Raw genomic sequence first — 25,430 nt, 5'->3', positions numbered from 1 at the left:
GCTGACCCGTCCCGGGGCTCCTCAGCCTTCCTAACTGCGGACTTCAGCCGGCCGCGCACTACTTAACGTCAGCAATCGGTGCCTTAAGTGCTGTTCCGCTGCCGGCGGATCACTGCGCGTATCCCTCCGCGCGGCCGGACCTTGTGCAGCCGCTTCCTACCGGAAGTGGCGGGCGGAAGCGGAAGTCGCTGTGACTGTGATCGGGCGCGGCGGGCGCGGCGGCCCCGGGCGGCGCGATGTCGGCCAGCGCCGTGTACGTGCTGGACCTGAAGGGAAAGGTGAGGCCGCGCTGCGGCTGTGGGCGCCCTTCACCCCGAGCTGCCGAGAGCGTCGGGCCCGTCCTGGGCTCGGCGGGGCCCGGCACCGTGGGGCTCTCTCGGCCTCGCTGCCCTGCGGCCGCCGCTTCCCCTTCCCGCTCGCTGTTTGCCCCGAGCTGTGGGGCGGTCCCGCCTTGTCCGAGTCGGGGAGCGGCCCTGCCTGCACAGCCCCGAGCATCACAACTGCGGTCAGTAATATCAGCCCTAATGGGAGGAGGCTTGTCCCAGGAGAGCGGTGTGTTTTTCCATCTCAAAAGTTATTATTATTAGGGTGTGCGTAGCTGTGTGAGGAATAACACTAGGAGATACGACTGCGTAGCTTGGGGATTTGCGTTCAAATTGCAACATATAATGGCACTTTGGTTTGCGTTTGTAGTATGTATAGACCATTGATTAAAGCTTGATATGTGGGTTTTTCAGTTAAGAGGTATTTTAACTATCCCCTGTGCTGGTCTGGCATGGTAACGTCATCTCTCAAAGGAAAAGTGTAAGGAATTGTTCTTTCCGTAGGTTCTCATCTGTCGAAATTACCGTGGGGATGTGGACATGTCAGAAGTGGAGCATTTTATGCCAATCCTTATGGAAAAGGAAGAAGAGGGAACGCTTTCTCCTATTCTAGCACATGGAGGAGTTCGTTTCATGTGGATTAAACATAACAACCTCTATCGTATCCTTTGTGCTGCAGGCAACCTACGTGTGAATCATTGAATGAATCATAGAATGACTTGGGTTGAAGGTACCTCAAAGATCTTTCAGTTCCAACCCTGCTGCCTCAGCCATGGCTGCCACAAACTAAATCAGGCACCAGATCAGGCTGCCCCTTTTACAATGCTTTTAAAAGCACACTCAGTAAAATGCTTTTCATCACACCATGACTTTGAATGCGTGTTCCTGAACATCCTTTATTAGTTGTTGCAACTTCTAAGAAGAATGCTTGTGTATCACTGGTGTTTTCATTTTTATATAAAGTAGTTCAGGTGAGTAGGAAGTTTTGGATTTATTTCCCATCTATTTTTCAGTGTGATCTAATAAAAATGCATAGAGCTTTCACTTTTTTTTTTAAATAGAATCTATACTATTTTTCCTTTATATTTGATTATTTGATAGAAATGTCTTCCTAACCACTAAGAATGGAATTGATATCTTATAACTGAGTAGGCAAAGGATGTGACACAATGCTGTGAGTAGTTGCACATGACCCGAGAACACAGAGGAAAACACTGATGTATGAATAGTGCCATATATAGGTGCTGTGTTGGGTTAATTTGGAACTGGCATCACAACTGTTTTTCCCAGCATAAATATTTTTTGTAATGATCAGACTTATTTCTTGGTCTCTTTAACCCCCTTTTAATTGAGGTGAGTTTCCTGCTGCTAATCTGGACAGAATGTTTTTAGGAATTATGAGTTTTGTTTTGGTGATTTATTTATTTTTTCCTTTTTTTCTTCCAAACTCTTGTTAGTTATAGGAATACATTCAGAATATGCTGTAGTTCCTCAGCTCATGTCCTTCTTTTTTTCCTTCCCTCTCGTTCTTTTTTTTGTTGTTTCAGGTTTTTTCTGAATATTTCAAGGAGTTGGAAGAAGAGAGCATTAGAGATAATTTTGTTATTATTTATGAGTTGTTAGATGAGCTTATGGATTTTGGTTACCCACAAACCACTGATAGTAAAATTTTACAAGAGTAAGTATCAGTCTTTATTGCTCATATTTGTAAAGTCCTTGGGAAAGTCTTTGTATTTTGCATGCAAACAAATGTTTTGGGTTCCTCCTCTAGTTATCAAAATATTTAATACTTGATAAAGTATTATAATATCCAACTTATTTATTGATGATGTGTATCTGATATAAAAGACACTTCAGATTTTTCAGAGTATAATTTGTATTTTTTGTTCTAATTCTGTGCTTATAAAGGTACATCACTCAGGAAGGTCACAAACTTGAAACTGGAGCTCCACGTCCACCTGCCACTGTTACAAATGCTGTTTCATGGAGATCAGAAGGGATAAAATATAGGAAGAATGAAGTGTTCCTGGATGTTATAGAGTCTGTTAACCTTTTGGTGGGTACCTTTTACTTGAACTTTTAATGAGAATTATTAGTAGAAGTCTTGAGAAGAACTTACTGTCTGAAAACATATTATATATTATATATTAAAAAATCAGCCTAACCATGATTAGTGTGCTGGGATGCTGTCTGTCATTGAAACTGACAATCTGTAATGACAGCCAGAGATAAATAATCATTTACTGGAACTTGTGCTCTGTGCCCAGTAGTCCCAGAGTTGGTTTCCAATGTGTCCTTCCTTTCTCTTTCAGTCTATTCCCACTTTGTCCTTAGTCTGATTGTACTGTGTTGGATTGGTTGCTCGGAAGAAAAGCATCCACGGAGACCCGGGGCTTGAGGATGGGGTGGGATTGCTGTTTGATCTCATATCATATTGTGTTAGGGCAACCTTTATCTTTCTTTTCATTACCCTTCAGGTTAGTGCCAATGGAAATGTATTACGGAGTGAAATAGTTGGATCCATTAAAATGAGAGTCTTTCTCTCAGGAATGCCAGAGCTCCGCCTTGGTTTAAATGACAAAGTTCTCTTTGATAACACAGGCCGTGAGTATTTCAGCAATATCTTTTGAAATTGTGATGGGTGTTCTCTGCAAGATTTGGTGAGGTTCAAGTGAAAACATAGATTTTGTGATGAAAACACTTGTTTAATCAATGTAGAAAACCAGGTTAGGTCTTGTGTGGCAATACCAAGAGAAGATGGGATACCACAGTGAACATGGTAACCATCTGGGCTTCATTGCCTCTTCTGCTGGGACTTTTGGAGTCTTAGAAAAAATACTGGGCTAAACCCAGGTGTGAAGGATATCAGCAGGCATCTGCTTTGCTATATAATGCTCTGATGTGACTTCAGATGCAATGGGAGCAGTGATTTGAAATCTTGGCATGTGTGTTTTCTGATAGGTGGCAAAAGTAAATCAGTAGAACTGGAAGACGTGAAGTTCCATCAGTGTGTTCGTCTCTCTCGCTTTGAAAATGACAGGACGATTTCTTTCATCCCACCTGATGGAGAGTTTGAACTCATGTCCTATCGCCTCAATACCCACGTAAGTCTGGATGTTTGGGTCTGAACCATAGCAGTTTTTTATGAGAATAATCTAGCCTGTAGGTAGAATTGCTGATGACTTTCCCGTGATGTGTTTTGTTTTTTCTTTAAGTATGGGCAGCATAGTAGTTGTGAAGTCAACCATTAGTAGTAACGCTTTGTGCTTGCTGTTTTTGGAGGAAGTAAGAATGAGGTTAGGAATAACTTGGCAGTAAGTCTCTTATCTTTTCAACTTCTATTGAAACTATTTTCAAAGCATGAATTAGTTCATTTTTAAGCTAACAATGCTATAAAATTATTGTGGCAATTTATTGTGCTTGACAGTGTTAATTTGTTAGCTGAATATTTCTTGGAGTATGTTAACATACCATATTCCTGGCTCCTCAAGGTAGCAGCTGCTGTATAAGTTAACATTCTTTTTGAAAAGAAAATATTTAGCAAAGAGGAAATATTTAATTGTCAGCTGTGACAGGAGACCAGCAAAACAGTTACAGAAAACAAAACAAAAAGACCTGCACATACGTGGAGATGTGTTTGACAACTGAAGATGTTAGGAACTAATCTGAGAAATACTTCTTTCTTTTTTTTCCCCCCCTCGATGCCTGCCATTTTTTAGCCACATTTTGCTTGTATGTCAGTGCTTACTTACAGAATTAATGTATTCAGTGTAGATTTGTGAGGAAATTACAATTTTGTGCACATGCCAAAGTAAAATCTACAGTTGTAAAATATCTTTCCCATCAGGTAAAGCCACTGATCTGGATTGAGTCTGTGATTGAAAAACATTCCCACAGCCGCATCGAGTACATGATCAAGGTCAGAAGTACTAAAATTATTATGGCTGGTTTGTCTTTTGTTTGTTCTCAGTGCTTGACCAGCAGAGTGCATTCCTGCTTACACAAACACCTACTATTTCCCTGGGATTTGTGTCTTTTTAGTGAAGTTCATTTGTGTTAATGTTCTGTATTGTGCTGTTTCTCAGTAGATTGTGGTAGAGGGAAATTATCTCACAGCTCTCTGAATTTACATGTGTAGTGTATGTGCTTAGAGATGTGATTTTTTTAATTTTTTTTTCTCACTTTTCTTTAGGCAAAAAGTCAGTTTAAACGTAGATCGACTGCCAACAATGTGGAGATTCACATTCCAGTTCCAAATGATGCGGATTCGCCAAAGTTTAAAACCACTGTTGGAAGTGTCAAATGGGTTCCAGAGAACAGTGAAATTGTCTGGTCCATCAAGTCTTTTCCAGTAAGTGCTATTTTTAGTCTTCTCACCCAATAGTACAATAATTACTTAAAGTTAATGGTTTATGACTCAGCCTAAGGCAAATTCTAAAAGCATCAAATGCTCCATAGTGATAGTACAGCTACCGTGCTATGTGATGAAAATGGTCAGAAAGAAAGCCAAACTTCTAATGTTCTCGTTGAGGATAAGACCAGAGGAAGATGAATTATGCCTCAAACTGGTCTTAAGTTGATCTATATTTAAAAGCAACAAAACAAACAAAAACCAAACACCACTATTTTTAAATAAAAACAAGTACTTCCTTCTTAGCCCTAGAAAAGAATCTGAAGTAATAAATGCAGTTCATCAATTTGATATTCTGCATAGAAAATCACTTGTATTGTTGGAAGCTTTTCTTGTTTCAAGAAAAAAAAAAATTGTTCTTTTTTTGTAAGGGTGGAAAAGAATATCTGATGAGGGCTCACTTTGGACTTCCAAGTGTTGAAGCTGAAGACAAGGAAGGGAAACCTCCCATTAGTGTCAAATTTGAGATTCCATATTTCACCACTTCAGGAATCCAGGTTGGTAGTTGAAAACAGAAATACAGAAGGAGGCTGTGTGCTAGGCTCCTGACACACAAGCTGATGCAGCCCAGCTTTGTAGCTTTGTCTGCCTTGTTCCTTGGTTTGGTGTAATTTTTGCTGTGTAATTGTTCCATGGTTTGGTGTCATTTTGCTGTTGTTTTTGTCCTGCTTTTCCTGGCTGTCACTGTCTCATTCACAAACATCTTCCTGCCCTTCACTTTGAAGTACCAAAAGTGTTTCTTTATTACTGAGGCAAGTCTGATTTTTTTGTTTGTTTGTTTGTTTTATTTTATTTTTTATTTTTCCCGGCTTTAAGGGAATCTTGTAAAGAGAATGATAGGACTGGCTGCATTATTTCATATGGAAAGCACACTGTTAATGCAAGTGACGACAGTTTATGTTTACATCTAAAGTTTTGCACATCTGGATAATTTCTGTTATTATTATCCATAGAATATACCATATATATCCATATATCTATCTATATCTATCTATCAATACCATATATATCCATATATCTATCATCAGCGATGATCTATATCCATAGATCATCGCTGCCCACCCAATCATCCCTGATTTCATTTTATTTTTTGCTAAACAATGCTTGGCTGACACGGGAGATTCATATTTAACTTTTCTTTCTTCCCAGGTTCGATACTTAAAGATAATTGAGAAGAGTGGCTATCAGGCTCTCCCATGGGTTCGTTACATTACCCAGAATGGAGGTAAATTGAAAGCAATGAACTATAAACATAATCTCTGTCTTAATGTATTTTAATTCTCCAGCATACACCAACAAATTGAAGATATGAGCAAACTGTTCTTGTGTTTCAGTATTAAACACTGCAGTATATGTACATGACATTAATGCTTGCTGATTTTTCTAGTCTTTTTTTTTCTTACTCAACTATCTTATTGAAATGCTCATTTAGACAGCACTGTTGTTCACTGAATGTGACTTTCATTATGAAATACTTAAATCTGGGGAGAAATATGAATTAAAAGAGAACTGATTCGTACATATCATTTTGCTGGCTTTGGGCTGGCTGAGATACTGTCTGCTAAGAACCACCAAGTCTGCTAAAGGAAAAGAAAAAACAAACCAATTCTGCTGCTTTTCATTATTACTTGTTTTGCTATTCAGACTGCTTTTGCTGTTCCTGGCTTGGAAGCTTGTAATTATCTTAATTGCTTTAAAGCCCATGTTCTTGGTTATTCTACATCAAGATCTGATCATTTCTGATCATTTCATCCCAGTTTGCTCTTGTGTGTTACTGAGATTAGTGAAAGGCAGTGTACTAAAACTGGTTTTATTTTTGTTATTCCTTTACAGACTACCAGCTTCGAACACAGTAAGACACCTTGCAGGCACCACAGATGACAACACTTCAGGCCTAGGATTTGTTTGCAGAAGCTTCTGTGGTACTGAGAGCTGTGAATGTTGTTGCCAAGGGTCTTGTCTCTGCAAACTTGGATTGGGCGAGAGAAAGATGGGAAATTTACCATTTTCAATAATGTGTTTGAGCATTTGAACCATTAGTATTGATTGTGTGAATATTTATTTCATTCTTAGAACATGCTGATCTTGCTGCTAAAAGCTAATTACATTAGTAGTAGCCGTTACCTTGAGGAGCCAGGAATACAGAATGAACCTTGAGAATGTCTTGTCAATGCCTTGTCCATTGTATTCACAGTTTTTAGTGTTTGTATTTTAGGATCTTTAAAGACTTTACCTGACAAAACAGGGAGACAATTGTGCAATTACCTGACTGCTTAACAGTGAGTTGTATTTAGCCCAAGGTATTTATTATTGTTGTTCCGGGCATATGGGTGCCTTAACTCATTCAGAGCTCTGTTAACTTAAGACATTTTACAAAATCTGAGCTGAAATTATCAGGAGTCCAAAAATACACTTTGCTCTTCTTTACATGGTGTCAAACCAATTCATCTGACAGAACAAGCTGTGGGCTTGTGTATAAATAAGTAGGTGTGTTGGAGGCCAAGGTGTCTGAGAACAAAAGATTGTGGGAAGTGTCTGTGAGAACATCTCTGGGGAAGCATGATGATTGCTAGTTCACGTGAGCTGAGGTGCACACTGAAGAGTTTCAACCCTGTTATACTCCTTGGGTGTGAAAACCCTACGCCAATTAACTAGCATGTGCTTTTTCTTTATTTCTATTTGTAATACAAATATAAAACTATAAAGTGTAAGTCTTTAATTTAAAAAAAAAAAAAAAAAGACTGATTTTGGCAGCCATAAATCTGGTGGGAAGGCTTTATAATTTTCTTTATTATTATTACCCTTCCTGGATAAGTGATATAATCCTGCCTATTCTTGACAGTTGATTGTTGTTTACAGAGAAGCTGATGGAAATATCATTTCTGTTTTTCAGGCTTGCTGCCTTCTTCATTTAGGGCAAATCTCTTTTTTTTTGCTGTAACTTGCTAGAATTGCTTAACTTTATTTGCCCTGAAGAGGTTGCTGTCGTAGTCTCCTCCATTTGTAAGCAATTATTCTTAGAACTCTCTGGCAGAATGGACAACAGGTGAGGATGTTATATGTAAAGGTATTATTTTTTTTTACATGCTGTTTCATTTTTCTGAGAAGCTGAGGTTCATTTGGATGTACATACTTTGATTTCAGAAAAAGAAGTTAACAGCTATCAGTATTTTCTTTGAACAGGTTTTGGAATGGTTTGGTTTCTATTTAGTACTCGAGGCAGATGCTAAATTTAAGCCATTCAAAGCTAAAGATGTGGTGCATATACTGTGTGCAAGGTTCTCCACACTACCTTCTTGACGGTTCTTGACTCTCTCACAAGGTTGAAAAGATATTGTCCCCACTGAATCCTTGTAGACTGTCTATCTACCTTTGTATACAATGTGTATGATTAGTAAAATGAATAAATCATCTGAGTTCCACTGAAAGGCAGCTGCTGTAGTGCTACAGAAAGATCAGCCTCAGAAGTGACTGATGGCTGCAGGCCCTGTGCAGCAGCAAGGCAATGAGCTGGCTGGGCTGCGCTCGGCGTGGATGTGTATTTTCTGGGGTGGGATGACTGTCACCCCAACAAGCTGGATGTCGAAACAAATCATCTTGTTCGAAGTTTTGGTTCCACTGCTCATTTTCATTTGAACCATTGAGCTTATGACTGGATTAAACATTTTATATTAAAACTGTAACTGGTTGACAAATCACTTTTCCTGGTGGCTCCATTCTTCACAATGTTTATTCTGATTATTTGCCTGTAAAATGTGACTCTCAAAAGCTCCATTTGTTTTCCTGTTGAAGGATGTATCTTGCAGCCCAGTGTTTTTCTTATATTTTGCAGCAGTTTGAGTTGGCTTTGATGGTGAGGTATCGGCCCTATTGGTCCGGGAACTAATAAAGGACAAGAAAACTTAATTGCACATCACTCCCTCTTTTTTTTTCCCACTTTGATCTACAGTAATATGCAGCCTCTAATCCTGGTGTGCCTTCAGTTAGTCCAACACGAGGCCTGGGTAAGTGGAACTGAGCTTCACAGAAGTTCCTGATTTGTTTTTTAAATACAGAGAAATTTTGCTGTGCTTTCACTCTCTGCAGAATTGTGCACCATAGAAACAGTGTTCATGAACAGCTAATACTGTAGAAAGGGGGGAGGGGAACAAAGAAAACAATAAAAAATGAAAACCAACTTCGTTATTAAGATGTGGGGTCCCAGCATGCATAGAAAGGCAGAAATAGAGGCATGAATTCTTGTTCAAGGAGTAACTTCTAATTGGTAAAGTAGTTTCGTTCTTAGAGCAGCTGCTAACTTTGTTATCGTGGTGGCTTCTGCTCTCTACCTGATGTGGGGAAAATGTAAATTTGATGGTCTGCCAACGTTACACACAACTGCCTGATATAGAATGCTCTGTGAAGGCGATTTGCATGATTCTGCTTACACGGTGAGATATCGCCTCGGTGTCCTCAGCTCGGGGTGATTTTGTCACTGTCTAACCTGGAAGGTTGAACTCCTTAAGGGGCTCTGAAAACAAATCTGTTCGTAGTACAAAGCCACCAGTGTGGAGATGTTCTTTGCAGTCTGGGTTTTGCAGTGCACTGTGAAGTAGGTTGTTTTTTGTCAGTAAGATGAAGTGTGTTTTCCCTACTCTATCCTTAGCACGGGACAGCTCAGAGTGCTTCAAGGGTTATGAAGCCTTTTCCTCCTGCAAGGCATACAAAGCTGCAACTTCATCTGCCTGCTATTTAATTGATAAACAGTTATTTAGCAGCGCATCGAGGTCTGTCAGCAGCACTTCCCCACTGGACTCGGTAGGTGTCTCACTTCTGCAGCAGTCTGTATGTGTATCCACTGTCTCAGAAGAGGATCCAGCAGCCCGCTGTGGTTCGGTGGTTTGTTTCTAAACGCCGGTGCTGCCAGTAGGTGGCATTCTGAGCACACAGCGTGTTCTGAGCCATCGCTTTCCAGTAATGATCAGAAACAGACGCAGTGAAACGGTGTGTGCTGATGTATGCTTTGAGTCGGAAGGTATAACTATATTAAAGAAACAAACCCACACTGCAGCATGGTGGGGTTGTTTTGGGTGGTTTTTTGTGTTTGTTTTGTTTTCTGAATTTCAGCAACTTCAGTTTGTCTGTTTTCACATTGTCATTTCTTTCTGTTGCTCCCACGTGCCCAATGCTACCACCCAGCGCCGAGGGCAGCAGCACGATGGGTGCTGCAGAAGAGCTGCTTGGTGCTGTGTGCCACTGTTGGACTGCAGCACTGCTGCAGAGGAGCTCAGTGGTCTGAGGTTCCACCTCTGTGTGCTCACAGCTTCAGGAATCAGCAGCTGCTCCGTGAGCCCCTCTGTAAAGTGCAAAGCAGCATCTTCTATTCACTTGATTCCCCCCACACCCAGAGAAAACAGAGTTCTGTTGTAGTGAAAGAAGCCGCAGCCTATCTATCTCCCTGACAAACAGAATAGCACTGCTAGAAAAGCTTTATTCCCCCTCAGTATTTTAGGTGGGGTTCTGTCGCTGTTTCTCTCCTGCATGTTTCTACCCCTCCTTCCTTGCTGCTACCCCTTTTTGCCTCTGCTGTTCCTTTCATGTACTTCCTGCCCCTGATCTGCGCTGACCTTGTCAATAAAACCTTCTGACAAAGAGATAATGGGGCTTTACCCATGGTGGGTTTGCTCAGGCTGAGGGATTGCACCTGCTTATTTCTGACTTCAGAGTCCGTGATGAGAAATGGGCTAAACCTTGGCACCTCTGTCTCTCCCACATGCCAAATGCAGTGTGTTGCAATCCATTTGCTGTTGTTTTCTCTGTGGTTGACACCCACCGCTGTTTGTCATTGCAGCAGCTGTGGCATGACGAGGGGTGATGGCCTCAGTGCTGAGGGACAGCAAGGGCGATCTTAATTGCAGCGGTAATTAATTATACAGCAGCTTTGTTTGCGCTACGGAATGGATGGTTGTAACACTTCTTCCAATGAATTCTGTGTAATGCAGAGTGTTACACAGGTCATGCACAGATGAACCCGTTTCTCCTGTAGCTGGGGTGTGTTGCCATGACTCGGTTGTGGAAGCAGAGTCTGCGTCAACCAAACTACCTGTACCTGGGAGGCTCCCTGCTGCAGTCACCTCACTGTTATCAGTCTGAAGGGTAAAGTCTTTGTGCACCAATGTGTTTCTGCTCTCCCTGGGTCTGTGTGTGGCTGTGGGCCTCTCCCCCAAGGGCAGCCTTTGGGTTGCATTGTCCTGCGTTCCCTGTACCCAGCTCATAAACAGAACAACGGGCTGATGGGTTCTTAAAAGACAGGCCTTGTACCACAGTGTGCCTTCTCCCCCCTCCACCTTTGTGGGTGCTGGTAGGCCAGCTGGACCCAAAGCCTTTGTTGATGTGCTCAGTGCCTCCAGGCCCATTGCTTGCCCTAGCAGTTGGTAACGTTGAACTGATGCCTTTCAGTGTCCAAAATATTGTGGACAGGGATGGCAGAAGTCTGCACAGCCCATCGCAGCTCAAACAGCTGAGCAGCAGCACGAGGAGCACAGCTCCCAAAGCAGAGTGCTGGGCTGCAGCCTGTTCTGCAGAACGTTGTGCAAGCTTACTTCAGATCTTGGCTGTGGATTTGTACCTTGGATCAAAGTTTTCTTGCAGGCTCTTCTCCAATATAAAGCAAGGAAACGTAAAACAACAAATATCTGGTGAAATCCAAACACAATCTGCTCTATGTTATGCTACAAAAATGAATGAACTCTGCCTCCCACCCTCTCCCACTGTGACTTGCTGTGAATAAGCGCTGCTCGAAGGAAACCATGGTGAGGGTTCTGCCTCCTTCCAGCAGGAACAGCTGAGAAAGGCTCAGCAATGCTCCTCCAGGTGGGACTGCGGGTTACTGGGGCAGGGGCAGCACAGAGCTAAGCCCAGATACTCAATTATAAGGTTTTAAAAGTAATTAGCTGTAAGACTTTTTAATTCTATCCTTTGTAAGGACACACTGTCCTTTATAAAGACAGAAGATATATTCTATGCACCTCATGTGTATTCAGCTCTCCTTCATATGACACTTTCTCAAGTTGTGCCCATTAAGGTGGGTGTTGCACCATGGATTGCGAAGGACAGACAAATATTTGGGCAGACCAGGCTGAATTTATCAGTTAGGAGCCAGTTAGGGATAACAAATCTTAAAGCCATTGAGTTACAGGTCTGTGTACCCATCCAAGCTGCTTAGACTGGAAGGAAAACTGTGGAGCAGCTCCTCGTGCTTTTTAATCCTAAAACATTAAGAGTCTAAAATGGAAGAGGAGTACATTTAGAACTGATAGAACAAGAGAAATCAGTGTAAAACTGCTCATTCTCACAGTGTTGGTTTGGGAAGGGACACAGTGAAGCACTGCGCTGGGGCAGCAGTGAAGTCCTCTGCTGACAGAGCTGCGCCTTCCAGCCCCCAACCAACCCCAACCACCAGCAAGTGCACGGCCGCAGGACCTGTGTTTATTTTCCTTCTTGCTTATTTATTGAAATAAAAGCACAAGGCAGAGTGCTCTACAATTGTTAAAGTTTCCGAGAGGTCACAAGGGTCCCAGATAACATTAGCAGCTCGATGCGATGTTGTCCTTTTGTGTTATCAACAGGAAACATCTTTACCAGCACAGGAACTACAGCTTTGTAATTGGCCTGGTGCGAGAACATGACAGCGTTTTCTCATCCTATCAGGACTCGGATATTTTGGGAGCTGGTATATAAGGCGCACAGCACACAGTGTCTCTTGGACATTAGGAACAGGTTCATGTGAGAAATCAGTGTGCTTTGCTATTTTAGTAGTTGCTATAGTTGCAGCATAAATGATTTTTTTTTTCTGGCCCAGCACGGTTCAGGGCAAATCTTCTTTATAGTTTGTATGTATATTTTTATTATTTGAGCACAGATGGATGTATTTAAAGTAATTAACATAGTGATACAGGTCTAGTAAAGAAGCCTTTAGCAAATAAAAAGCAAAGCCCTATATCGTATAAATGGAGGCCTTGGTGAGCTTTTGTTAAATGCTCACAGACTTCTATGGTGTGGGACTGAGCTCCATCCAAGCCCATTTCAGATTCCTCCAGATGATAAAAGTGCTCTGGTTGGTCTCTGTAATAAGAAGCACTCATTGCGCCGAGCGATCTGTGTTGAAAGGAATGGCCCTTGTGGCAAAGAGTCCCATAACTCTCCGATGAGTGCGAGATCAGAGTCAGCAGCACTTAATGGAGCTGTGAAGAGCTGAGCGGGAAGGTGGCCAATAGCCCAATTAATATTCTATAAAGAATTACAGCACTCCGATGACAGCAAACCTCATTTGGACCACGTGACAAAGCTGCAGTGTTTTTTCCATAGCTGCCATCACTGTTTGGATCCAAAGTAACCGTAACCACTGAAAAGGAGGAACAACAGTAAACCCAGCAGCTGTAGCCCAAGGTGCGTCCTGGGAAGCGTATAATGGAAGAGTCTGATAAAGAAGAGCCTCTTTGTAATTCTCCAGCTTCATCTTCAACTAAAGTGAAACGGGTCAGATTTTGCCAGAAATTTCCTTCAGTATCTCTCAAGTTTAGAAATGTTGTTATTTCTATACAGCAAAAGCTTTGGTAGGGGTGGGTGAAGGAATCACTTTGTTCTTGAAAAGACTGATGGAGTGCGAGGAAAGCAAGTTGACATTTTGCTTTCATTCTCCAGCACAAAACCCTCCGCTGCTTTCAGCTCTCTGCAGCTCTCAGTCTCACCACCTCCATGGGTACCAGCAGTGCCCCGTGCCATTCTCCTCCCATCAGAGGGAGCTGCAATGGCTCAAAACTTCTATCCCCAGACTTCTCTCTGTGTGTGATGTCAAAACCCAAAAATATTGAGGGCTGATGACAACAGGAGTTATTTCTGCAGGTCTGACACACTGCAGGGACGGATGGATTGTGGGCTCTCTTTTCCTGTCTTGCTCATTCCTGCATCATGCTGGCAGAGATGGTGGGAAGGAGGGAATGTTTTGGTCCTTTCTGAAGTAACTGAGCTCTGCTGTGATGAAGCAACTCTCTTTTTTCCAAGCACTGCTTTGTGATGGTATGGCCAGAGGAACTGTGATTAATAATGTGATTTTTCTTGTATAAAACATAACTTTTTTTTTCTTTTCTGCAGGGAAGGAACACAAATGCAGCAACAAAAAGCAGCAGCTGCAATGTCTGGAAGGCATAGAGTTTGTTTCCAGCATAGTGTGTGTGTCCATGTGCATGTGCTGCATCCAACAGAGCTGATGTGGAGGAGCTCAGAGCTCCCTGTATGGAGTTGGGGCACCTCCAGGAGATGCAGCACAAAGACCATTCTGAGCAGTGAGTTGTGAGCAACACTGCACTACAAATAACCATACCTTGTGCCTCCAAAGCTTCAGAGTAATCCTTCCTAGAAGGTTTTTTCCTCGCTGAGCTCATCAAAGCTGAGCCCTCGCAGGAACTGCACACCTCCACACTCAGCGGGGCTTCCTGCAGCACTCTGGGACATCCCCAAGCTGCCAACGTGGGCAGAAGAGCACCCGGGGAACTCTCACCAGTGTTTCCTGTGCTGATCCTGGTGAGAGCAGCGGCCATACGAGGACGTGGAGGCTCAGGAGATGCCCTATCCCACCCCACTGTGCAGCTGGTACAAGAAATGTGCTGCTTCCTCCTGCTCCATTCAAATAAACACATCACAGTTGGGAATTCCAGCTCTGTTTCAGGCTGAATACCAGCTATCTTCTCCTTCCCCCCTCCAGGACAGTGGTTACCTGCCTTTGGCCACATGGGACAGAAGCTGTTCTTTTTGTTGCATGAAGCATGCTGGTCTCCTGGCTCCTGACCGTTTCTTCTCCATTCCATAAGCGTGAGAGAGATTATCAGTATTGCAGTTGCTTTTCCCTTCATCTATTGTGCATTTCTCTGTGGTTCAACATCTTATCAGCCATGTAGTGACAGCCTCCAGTCCAGAGCCATTAAAAGCTTCTTCAGCAGGAGAAAGGCTCCGAGCCCAGTGTTGTGGCTGTGGGGCCCACTCAGGATTCAGCAGGTGTCAGTCACAACAGACATCCACCATGACAAGGAGGGCACCATGGTGATGTGAGCTTATTTGCAGAGCTGGTTTCTGCACCACACACAGCTCTACAATGCAGAGCCTGAAGGACTCAGGACAACCCAATGGAGACTGAGGAATGGGGCATGGCCAAGCAAAGGGCAGCTTTTGTTGGAACACTGCAAACCCGGCTGCAGTAACACAGGGACTGGTTGGTGCTGGTGCTTCCTATGAAGGCAGTGTGCAGACCATGGCTGTGCTGTGCTCACAGGGAGGGCGAGGCGTCCTATTTAGGGTGAGGAAACCAAACCTTCTGCAGGGCTCTGGGAGGCTGCAGAGCACCATGTATGAAGCACCTCAGTGCAGGGAGGAGTCTGGGGCTGCGATTCTTCGCCTCTTTTTCTTGTAGGGAAGGGGGAACAGCTCCATCACTGCTTTTACGCTGGTCTACAGAGAGGGAAGAACACTTGTATCTAATTCTCAGGGACCTGCAGAGCATCAGTGCAATACACTGGAAAAGCTCCAAAGAGAAAACACAGAGAGGAATGATTGCCATTTGCGTGGCTGAAAGTGAAAAGGATGAAGAAGCCTTTGGCGCACATAGGGAGGGAACCATCTTCTTGTTTTTCTGATACTCTTGAAAAGAAACAAGCAGCTGCTCTTGATTTTCTCCATCATCCAGCATCAGGACCTCAGCAGGGCTTGGCTGTTGGGCTGCATGAAGCTGGACAGACCCGCGTTCCTGAGCGGGTGGCACCGCTCAGACACAGCAGTGGGAGAAAAACCCCATGAGCAGAGAGGGCAACTGGGACACAGTGATGGAGGATTGTCCTGAGTATTAATTAGGAATGAGGATAATACAAAACCTGCCCATTTAAAAGCTGGTTTGATTTCTTAGCCATCTTTAGATCAACAGCAACTGGGTGTCTATTAATTCCTAGGGCATTTGTCCTCCCTGTGCACTGGGCCAGGTCTGGTGTCAAGGAGAAATCGATCTCTTCTATTATTCTGCAGAGATCCACAGCCTTACAGCCCTCGTAGAAACACCTTTGGGCAAACCAGATTATTTTTACTTTGGACAACATCATTCATGAAACTCTGCACCACAAACTTGGTCTGAAGGAAACCACACACGATTTGACTCCTTTATCTTGTATCAGCGGCGGAGAGCTCAGTGCGGTTACAGTTCTCCTCATTTCTGAGAAGAGAGGATCATATTTAATCATTGTGTCAGTTGGCACAAACACCGTGTTTGTAGTGAAATGCTAAAAAACAGCACATTTATCTTTCCCTCGATCAAGATTCATATGATAAGAGCTCTTCACGTTTAAACTCATCAGTTGTCAAACTCTGTAGGTCTCAGCTACCCCGCTTGTTTACTGTAACTTATTCTAAAGAATGAGCTGACCTCTCTTGCCTAATACAACAAATACAATATCAGTAATATCCACCCAAGGGCATTCATTCCCTGGCAGACTCCTGCTTTGGCTCTAAGATATTATTCCTGGACCATTATTTTTTTTTTTTACAGTGGGACGTCAGCTATTTTGCTTCACTGAGCAGCACATTTCAAAACACGAAGAGCCTGCAGGGGTTGCCTCATAGCATGTCCTTATCAGCTGCAGAAATGGAGGAGCCAAGAACAACTTGAAGGCAGAGAGATGCTGAATTCAAGGAGTGCTGAGGTTCCTCCTCAGACCCACATGAGAAGCCCGGAGAATTTCAGCCACTGCTTCCTGCAGTGATCCCATTGTGCCTGCTTGCAGCATGCAAATCTCAGAGAGCCGCTGTTTCTTACAGTGCTATTACATCACCCACCTCTCAAACAGCCCTCATACTGACCCCCTCTGATCCATGTCATTTTATGGGCACTGGCTTTTGCTGTGGTATCCAGAAGTCCCAAACCTCCCCTGTGCATCAAAGTGAATGAACACCACAGAGAAAAGGCAGCCCTTGCCCTGAAGAGCTCACTTCTCACTCACCTCTAAATCTATCTATGCTTTAATCTCTTTTTTCACCTGTTTGTGTACAACATCCACCATGCTCAGACGTGGCAGTGGCAGCAAAGGCTCAAGGAGGCAACAGATACGGCCACCAGTGGGATGTGGTGTGCTCTGTGTGTTCTCAGAACAGCAGCTTCAAACATGAGGATGACTGAGAAAGGCACTGCTACAGAAAAGGCTCTTTGTGTTCTCAGGGACCACCAGGAGGAGATGGTGGCACTTGAACCCACTGCCTGACCTAGCATCGAAAATAAGCACTGCCACAACCTCTTGGTTGGTGCTGTGTCAGCTCAGACCCCACATCGGGTGCCGTATGGCAGTGCACAGCTCGTGGGAGCGTTGCTTTCGTAGAGGTTGGAGTTTCAGTGGTTTCTAACGACTTGTTCGGTTGATACCAAAGTGTGGAGGAGTTGAAAAGTCAGCTGTGATCTTCACAAAACCCAACCAAACAGGCCAAGGAAGCACTGGTTCACAGAGCAGAGCGCCACCCATACTGTGCCCCTAGGATGACTCTTCACACCCCTGTTGCTAAGTTAAGGGTCTGGGAGTACATACATATATTCTTTCCTCCTTAAAGTCATAGAATCACAGAATGGATGGGTTGGAAAGGACCCTACAGACCATCCTGTTCCAATCCCCTTGCCATGGGCAGGAACACCTCCCTTTAGAGCAGGCTTCCCAAAGCCCCATCCATGACTTTAAGCACCTCCAGGAATGGGGCACCCACATCTCTCTGGGAAGCCTGTGCCAGTGCTATGAAATCATGACAATACAAAAAGAAAAATGTTTATTTCCAAGAGAAGGATACTACAGGGAAATAGCTTCTTCTACACAGACAGTCTATAGAGTCAAGAGTCCTACTGAAGCTTTCCACCAATGCATCTCCCACATAAAACCCTCATTTTTATATATACATTTCTCTGTCTCCAGAGGCTGCCCTCTTTCCCATCTTGGTGTACCTAAGAAGTGAATTGAACACCTTGTTAGAATAAATGGAGAACTAATGGTCATTCACATGATTTAATACTTTGGCACTACTTTTATTGGACCCAACTGCAAACTCTGAAGGCATCATGAAGCATTAATAATGCTTCATTTCATCTGTTACCCCGTACTGAAGTATCCTGAGATACTTGGGAAGGTGTCTTTGGACATGGTATGACAGACAAATGAGCATCTACAAAGATGGTTACATCTGCTCCATGAAATGCCATTTCTATGCCATGGTCCCCAGGCTGGGAACCCAGAAAAAGGACAGATTGAGCATATGTTGGTGGAGAAGAAAAAAACAAAGACACAAAGAAAACAAAAACAAGAGTTGGGGTGAGAGGTGGGGATCTTCATCTCTTGAAGACTCCTCTGCAGGTGGCTTCGGTTTCAAAATCACTGGTGTCCTTCACTACAGAGAGCGTGGCTGTCCACAGCCCTTTGAGGTTTACTGATGTGCTGTTAAGCTGCTGAAGCTAAAAGCAGCACTTTGTACAGATGCCTCACCTGCAGAGCAGCCTGGCGGACTCAGTTATGGCTTTGAAACGAGCAAACAGAGCAACAACAAAGAACAGGAGCTCTGGTCTCTGAAACACTGCTCAGAGTGCGAAGGCAGTGAAATATAATGCCTTGTTAACTTCTTGTTTAGGAAAAAAGCAGAACACTTCCTCTAATGACACATTCACTGACAGTGGTGCTTTGATGACTCCTTCACACTGGTGAATCATGGATGGAAGCGTAGGGACAAACTGTTCCTGTCCAAAGGCCACCAGCCTGGCGGTTCCCTGTAACCCAACAGAAGGTGCTGCTCTTCCTCCTGCTTCCTAATACATCGTCACCATCAGAAATTCAGCTGGGCCAACATTTGCAGCTCTGATCAGCCCAGGGTCACTGCATTGCCGAGCTGTCCCAGGAGCTCGCCAGGCTCCCTTCCACAAAGCTCCTCATAACACGGCTCATACAGTTGGACATTTCCCTTTGCAGTTCTTTCCAAATGCCTTACATTTTAGATTGTATATCCCCAATTTTGATCTTTTGCTTTAAAAACACTTTCATTTGAAGCTTAATAGCGAAGGCTCAGTACATCTGCCAGAGCTCCTGGCACAGCTAATGTCCTGCAGGAGCAATTACTTTCCAGTGAGTCTCTAGAATTGCTTATTTACTTTCACTCATATGCCAAAAATACTTTAAAATCAGGACAGTTTTTTCCAGTTACACAATCACCAGAAATATCTTGAATCCATACGCTTCCACTGTGGTTCAAATAGTTAATCTGAAAGCAGTCAAAACAATTTATAAAATATGCATAAATCGCTCTGTCCCGGGATGAAGGCTTCAGAAGCACAGCCCCGTGTGCTCACGTCAATGAAGGCCACAAAGCCAAATCCGTTCCCAACCCATTAGAACAACACGGGGAAAAGCAACTGCAAAGCACCTTCCTGAGCAGCACCATCGCAGCCACTCACTTCTACAGAGCCCTTCTTGTCTATCCGTGTTGACTTTATTTACTGTTCTTGACAACACAGTGCAACATTTGATTTCTGACAAGCCGTGAGATTTAGGATACTGTTCCATGGGAGCTTTTCAATAAATTACAGTTAATTAAGAACATTAGTGAGCGACAATGGCTGCTTGCTCCTACTCCTTTTGATTCACCAAAAGCACCAATAAAACACAGTTTTTGGCTCCCCTGGTTTAAAAATCAGAGCCTCTCCCCTCCCTGTCCCGGAGGCACAGGTAAGGAAGCACACAGCACCCACAATACCACCTTCTGAAGCATCTCCTCAAAGCACTCTGTGCAAATTGAGGCGCCATTTGTTCTCCTTACTCATGCATATTTTAAATTCCCTTTTAAGTTTCAACGGTTTGCATGGGTGTAATTCGGAGCAGACTGGGGCCTTACATATTTTGCATACCGACTAGTTATGTGAGTCCAATTTCTGAAAAAGAGATTATATGAGCATTATGATGCAGCTGAGGAGTAACCCGATTGAAAAAAAAATGAAAGGAAGAAAAAAAAAGAAAGCCAGAAGGATTTGCTTTTTAATTTTAAGCGCATGTTCACAAATGAAAGTGAGAATTGTGCCCATCAACAACGGCAGGAACACAATCAGCCCTTCTCCAAACCTAGTGAGGGACCATCGTCTTAATGCGTAGGTTTAAATTACCAGCACTTTCTGCTTTATGTATATATATATGGCATCTAGACAGTAAACGATATTGCAAAAGTAGAAATAGCATGATAAACCTTCAAAGCTGGAATAAAAAAGAACCTGTGTTTTAACTTAGCGCTGAGTATTTATACAGCCGGCACCGTTTAGTCCGGCATGTTTGAGCGAGTGCAAGTCTGTGGTTGCAGCTCTGTGTAAAAATATTGCAGCCTGCTCCTGCTTTAGGAACTAAACTTCGGTTCCCAATAGCTCCCTCTGTAATTCTCTTTCCAAATAAAAGGAAGAACTATTCCTGGCTCGTAACGGTGTATTTCTGTGGCTTCTTGAACTATAATGAAGGCAGTCTGGAATGTTAAAAATTACATGCTCAATGCCAATTCTTAACCCAGGGTAATTTAGGCTTTAAATGTTTTGAAGTTTACATTTTGAGTCTGTTATTGTACAACTTCTTAATTAAAATGTTGCTATGGTCCAGATCACTAATGCTTCTTGCTCAAAGATCCATTAACATCCATCTCGAAACCACTGCTCAGGGAGTTTGATAATTTTGGTATCGAGGACCAAGGCCATCTGCTTGGAAAGTTATTTGGTTTTCATTTGGCTGCTTCTAATTGTAGAAATTCAAAGACATCTTTGATATCCACTGGATCCCAACAGCAGAAACATCGATTCTCTGTCACTAAATGCTTCACCGCTCGTCTCCGCTGCAGACCAAACCTTGGTGCAGTTTGGGTTATAATCTGCTGAGTTCATCCCTGGTGAATCAGGTTTGGACAATCCCCCGTGCATCACGGGGCAAATACAGACCTCATGTTCATTACCAACTCTGTGTTTTTCCATTGAAATGTTACTAAATGAGAAAAATGTGACAACTTCACTTGGGGCTTCCAGATGTCATCATAACTAACATCATAAAAAATAGCAGCTATTGTTGGGACTGATATCAGCCTGGGTCTTCCTGTTGTGACCTGCAGCAGTCTGTAGGCTATGCCTCAAAATTTACATTTACATTTACAGCCTATGTACAAAGGAGTGAGGCTGTAACCTGACATTCGCCCTCAGCTTGAGCTGAAAATCCTCTCTTTCTGTGTGTAAACAGGGAGAACTTAGAGCAGAATCAGTGAGAGGTCCCAGACTGAACATTAACATCACAAGGATGATTTTTTGCTTCTTTTAGTGGGGGAGGATCAGAGCTGGCCCAGGTTTTGAAGGAGATTCCCACAAGGTTTCTTCAGAAAAAACCCTGAAATATCCACCGTCTGTAGAAACAGCCCATCGGGATTTCAAGGGTTCAGTGACCATTATGCATTCTGAGGGGAAGTCAGATCTTTCCAGCTGCAAAGATTCATGTGCTCTCATGTGCCAACAACATGGCAGTTATTTAATTACCTTCAGCCTGGGTTTAGATTCCTCTCTGGCCTGAGGCACTTGAACACATATTGTGTGCACAAATATTCACACATCTTTCTCCAGGATGCTGCTTCAGTTCCAAGGCTTCAGCCATGAGCCATCAGGTAGTCTCTTGCATCCTCGCCCTGAAGCAGGTCTGATGGCTCCTTAAAACCTACAGGATCCCACAGCACAAAGACCCTTATTTGGGAGATAACACAGGCACTGCAGTCTGGGAAAGCAGCTTTCTAACAGCTGAAAATACCCTGTCCACCCTGAGCCTGTATAAAGTACCATTGCACAGCTATTATCCAATTTCCTTGAACTAATTATTGTACCATAATAACAATTCCCAGGGAGCATCCTTAGAATTCTTACACAACACCTTCCATATGGTGTGAATGGCCACTAAGAGCTCAAGCAAGCACAAATCTCTCCTATCACAGAATGGCCTGGGTTGGGGGGGAACTCAAGGATCATGAATTTCTAACCCTCCTGCCACAGGCAGGGCCACCAACCTCCCTATTTAATACCAGACCAGGCTGCTCAGGGCCCCATCCAACCTGACCTTGAACACCACTCTTATCTGAGATCCAAACCCGACAGATGAAAAATCCTGATGTCCCCTATCTGTCCTGTTTATACAGAGGTTTCAGCCTGACTTATCACCTTGCTCCGCAGTATGATGTGCTGAGGAGATGCAAACTCCCCTGACACAGCAGACTGAATGCGCTCCCTTCCTACCAGCCACATGCTCTTATCATGCCAGCACAACACTACAGCTCCATACCTTATTTTCAGCTGTGAATTTTGTTGGGTTTTTTTTTGGTTTTTTTTTTTCAGGTCTAAGTAAAATTAAGTGTTATTATTTCCACATAATCAAGGCGAAAATGGTTTCACTTTCTTTGAAGCTTTTTTATCTCCCTACAACTGGATTTGAATCTCTGACTTCATCACCACAACCCCAGAGCCATAACCACAAGGCCACATGGTCCCAGAGCTGTTTTTGGAGGTGGTAGAGATGTGAGTTATTTTTGAAGCTGCTAGCTATAAATTTCAGTTATATTTGAAGGAGGGTAGGTTAGCTTTGAAAGCCCTTGGTGAGTCCATCCTTCAGTGACTACCAGGCAATTACTGAGGCCGCTGGCACAGGCTGCAATGGAAGGCTGTGCTGCAGTTTCTACCATAAACCATCCAGTACAAACAAACAGCAATTGTGAACGACAGTTAAACTAATTGTCCTTGTTGGTATTACTATCCCAAGATGGGTTGTGACGCAGAAAGTCAATCTGCACAAAGTCAGTTTTTCATTACACTGAGCTCCAAATAGCATCAAAACAAGTCAATTTTAGACCGCTTGACTGCGCTTGATAAATGCAACCCAACCACCTCAATTCTTTTTTAAAAAGCCTTCACCCTGACCCTTCAGTTCACGACGCATTTTCGGATTCCTGCCTGAAAATAAATGTGAATCTGCTACTGCACACCAGGTTTTCCATAAACTACACCAACAGGTAAAGTGGCAAATGCTAAGAACTGTGATTAGAACTGCAGAGATTTGCATTTGCAAAATACTGTTTGCCAAAATGATTCTTTGGATTTAAAAGACTTTCTTGCCAAGATCCATCCAAAGGGGGGTTCCCCTGGCATACCCAAAGCCCAGTTGTTGGGTATGGCTTGAGATAAAAGCCCCAATGGAGCAACAAATGAACAACAAAACGCGCAGCTAAAACTGCAAATCGTGGGATTCATCTCTTTCACTTCTAGAAACTGTTTACATTTTTCTCCTCTCACCGCAGTGATTTTCAACTACAGAAGTTAACCACATCTGTATGAAATGTAGATAACTTCAGGAATTAAATAATTTCAATCAGGATAAGGGTCATCTGGTGGTAGTTACTCATTCAAGATCGCGCTTGATGCAACCAGACCCCAGTTCAGTATTTCACTGTCCAATGCATCAAACCACAGCTGCTTGAGCAGTGTTATCAATACCAGTAAAATACATGCTAATTTCACTCTCTTCCTCATTCTGCACATGGTATTTGCCTCTGGAGATGCCTTCACACAATAGCCAGGCCCTGGTGGCAAAAACACTGCTGCCATGCAAAAATGATGGAGATGGTCAACCCGAAGTCAGAATCGTATGTATGTTTTTATTTTTTAGGCATAATCTAACATAATGATTCAGGACATGACTGAGGATAATGAAAGACTGAAGAGAGTCTTTTAAGAAAGAAAATGAAAATAGGAGGGAATTCCACAAATCAGTAGAGCTGGAGTGGTATTAAGTGTAATTGCCCTGGCTCAGAACCGGCCATACCATCTCAGAATGGGATGAACTGCAGTTCCTACACGACCAAGCTGTGAGTGTTTAAATCTGTGGGAGAATAAAGTTCACTTCCCAGTAAGGAAATAAAAGGGCAGGGAAATCACTGCACTGCAGCGAACCTGTAGTGACCATGGCTGTGTCTCCCAGCTATGGGACGAGGCTCAGCTGGGTCCTGTTCATGTCTCAGGTGCATGTATAGCCTCGGGCTGGTGATGGCCCAGGCAATGATGGAAATACTCTTCAACATTTAGCAAATCACTGAGCTCCACTGTTCTGGAGTCAGCATTTATGATTCCAGGTCATTGCTACCAGTGGACATGGGAAGATGCTGGTAGGTTAATGTAGCGTACGCACTGCTCAGTATGTAAACATATTGTAAGATGACAGCACAGGAGAAAGCAGCATTCTGCATTTTGAAGGTCACACCTATTCTAACACTGGGAGCATTTCTGGAAGGATGATTCCCTTTGGAATCGCAGAGAGAAGTCACAGGAGAAAAACCCACAGAGGACCAACACTGTGCACAGAGAGGTGAAAGCACTGATGGAGCACAGCAAAAACCTCCTGCTGTACCCAAGGAAATGAGCAGCCAGAGGGGAGCTGCAGCCCTCCTGGAATGGCTGAGGGATGGCAGCAGTTGCAGAGCAGCTCACAGCACCATGCTGTGTGTTTCCAGGAAGGAAAAGTCACTCCTGAAGCTTAAGAAAACCGTCACAAAAATCTCAAAGGAAAAAGGAAAATAAAAAAAAAACAACCAACCTCAACCCCACACACACAACCCACCAAACAAACAAGGAAAACATTTCACGAGAACCCATCTTTGGAAAAACATGAAAATATTTTTCCATCCAGAGAAATAACTATAAATAATGTTCAAACTATTAAAAGGGTGAGCGCGGAGAAAAAGGGCTTATTTACATAGGAGCGTTTTGTGCTGTTTCAGTCTAATTTGTCACCGATGTAGGAGCCTCATACGTTAGCTGGAGGAAATCCAGAGCTTTCAAAGGTTTTCTGTCAGGCCTTGACAAGCTGCCAGCTTTTTTAATGGAGCCGAGCAGTCTCAAGCCTGTTGTTCTCAGAGATTTTGCGAGCCAGGGCCGCATGTTAGCAGGAAACAGAGCCAAGTGGGCTTCCTGAGCGTCTGAGAGAGGAAACACTGTAATAAGCATGGAGGCTGTGGTTAAAAATAACCCTGGTATATAAAGGCCGGCAGGATCCCCTCTCGCTCACTCACACACGCCGCTGCCTCTTGGCCGGCTGCTGCGCTCTGATTCCATGCGAATGAGGCATCGCCATCCCAGCAGAGCAGGTGGCTCTGAGCAAAGGGAGGCATGGAACTGCCCTGGAGGACGTAGGGAGCGGGGCTGCCCTTCTTTGTGCCTTTCTGCCCCACGGCTTTGGGGCAGAGTGCTGCCGGGCTGGGCCGAGCTGCAGCGTTTCGGTAACTAACTTTAGTCCGAAGTAAAAGTTGTGCTGAAAAATAACACTGTTCTCTGCGATGTGAAACTCAGAAAAAGGGAAGAGGGTGAATCACACCGCTCTTGAGCAACAGGAGAAAGGGCCCCCGAATTGTCACCACCCCCCAGGCCCAGCATGGGCCAAGAGCAGACAAATGCAACAAGCGCACAGCAGCACCAATCTGCGCTCCGCTCTGTTGATGTGGAGTAGCGGCCGCCCGCTGCCCTGGCCATGCTCTGTGCACAGCCACTGCCCTTCTCTCCCAAAGGCGATCATTTTCTTTGCAAACATGAGGTGAAATCCCGCCGGTTGTTGGGCGAA

The 25,430-nt window shown here is 43.7% G+C and overlaps 1 protein-coding gene across 1 annotated transcript; it reads left to right on the top strand.

Annotated features, from left to right (window-relative positions):
* Window positions 1-172: 172 nt before the first annotated feature.
* AP1M1 (adaptor related protein complex 1 subunit mu 1) lies at window positions 173-8,640 on the top strand. The gene is made up of 12 exons (XM_015886394.2): window positions 173-278; window positions 828-984; window positions 1,227-1,294; window positions 1,871-2,001; window positions 2,232-2,379; window positions 2,801-2,927; window positions 3,285-3,427; window positions 4,171-4,242; window positions 4,516-4,674; window positions 5,106-5,231; window positions 5,884-5,959; window positions 6,568-8,640. The coding sequence occupies exons 1-12, from the start codon at window positions 237-239 to the stop codon at window positions 6,588-6,590; spliced, it is 1,272 nt and encodes a 423-aa protein (XP_015741880.1). The 5' UTR covers window positions 173-236; the 3' UTR covers window positions 6,591-8,640.
* The last annotated feature ends 16,790 nt before the right edge of the window (window positions 8,641-25,430 follow it).

The sequence above is a fragment of the Coturnix japonica genome, chromosome 28 (assembly GCF_001577835.2).
Source record: "Coturnix japonica isolate 7356 chromosome 28, Coturnix japonica 2.1, whole genome shotgun sequence".
NCBI classification, from domain to species: domain Eukaryota; kingdom Metazoa; phylum Chordata; class Aves; order Galliformes; family Phasianidae; genus Coturnix; species Coturnix japonica.
Note: the sequence above shows the minus strand (reverse complement) of the source record. Positions and strands in the feature narration are given on the sequence as shown.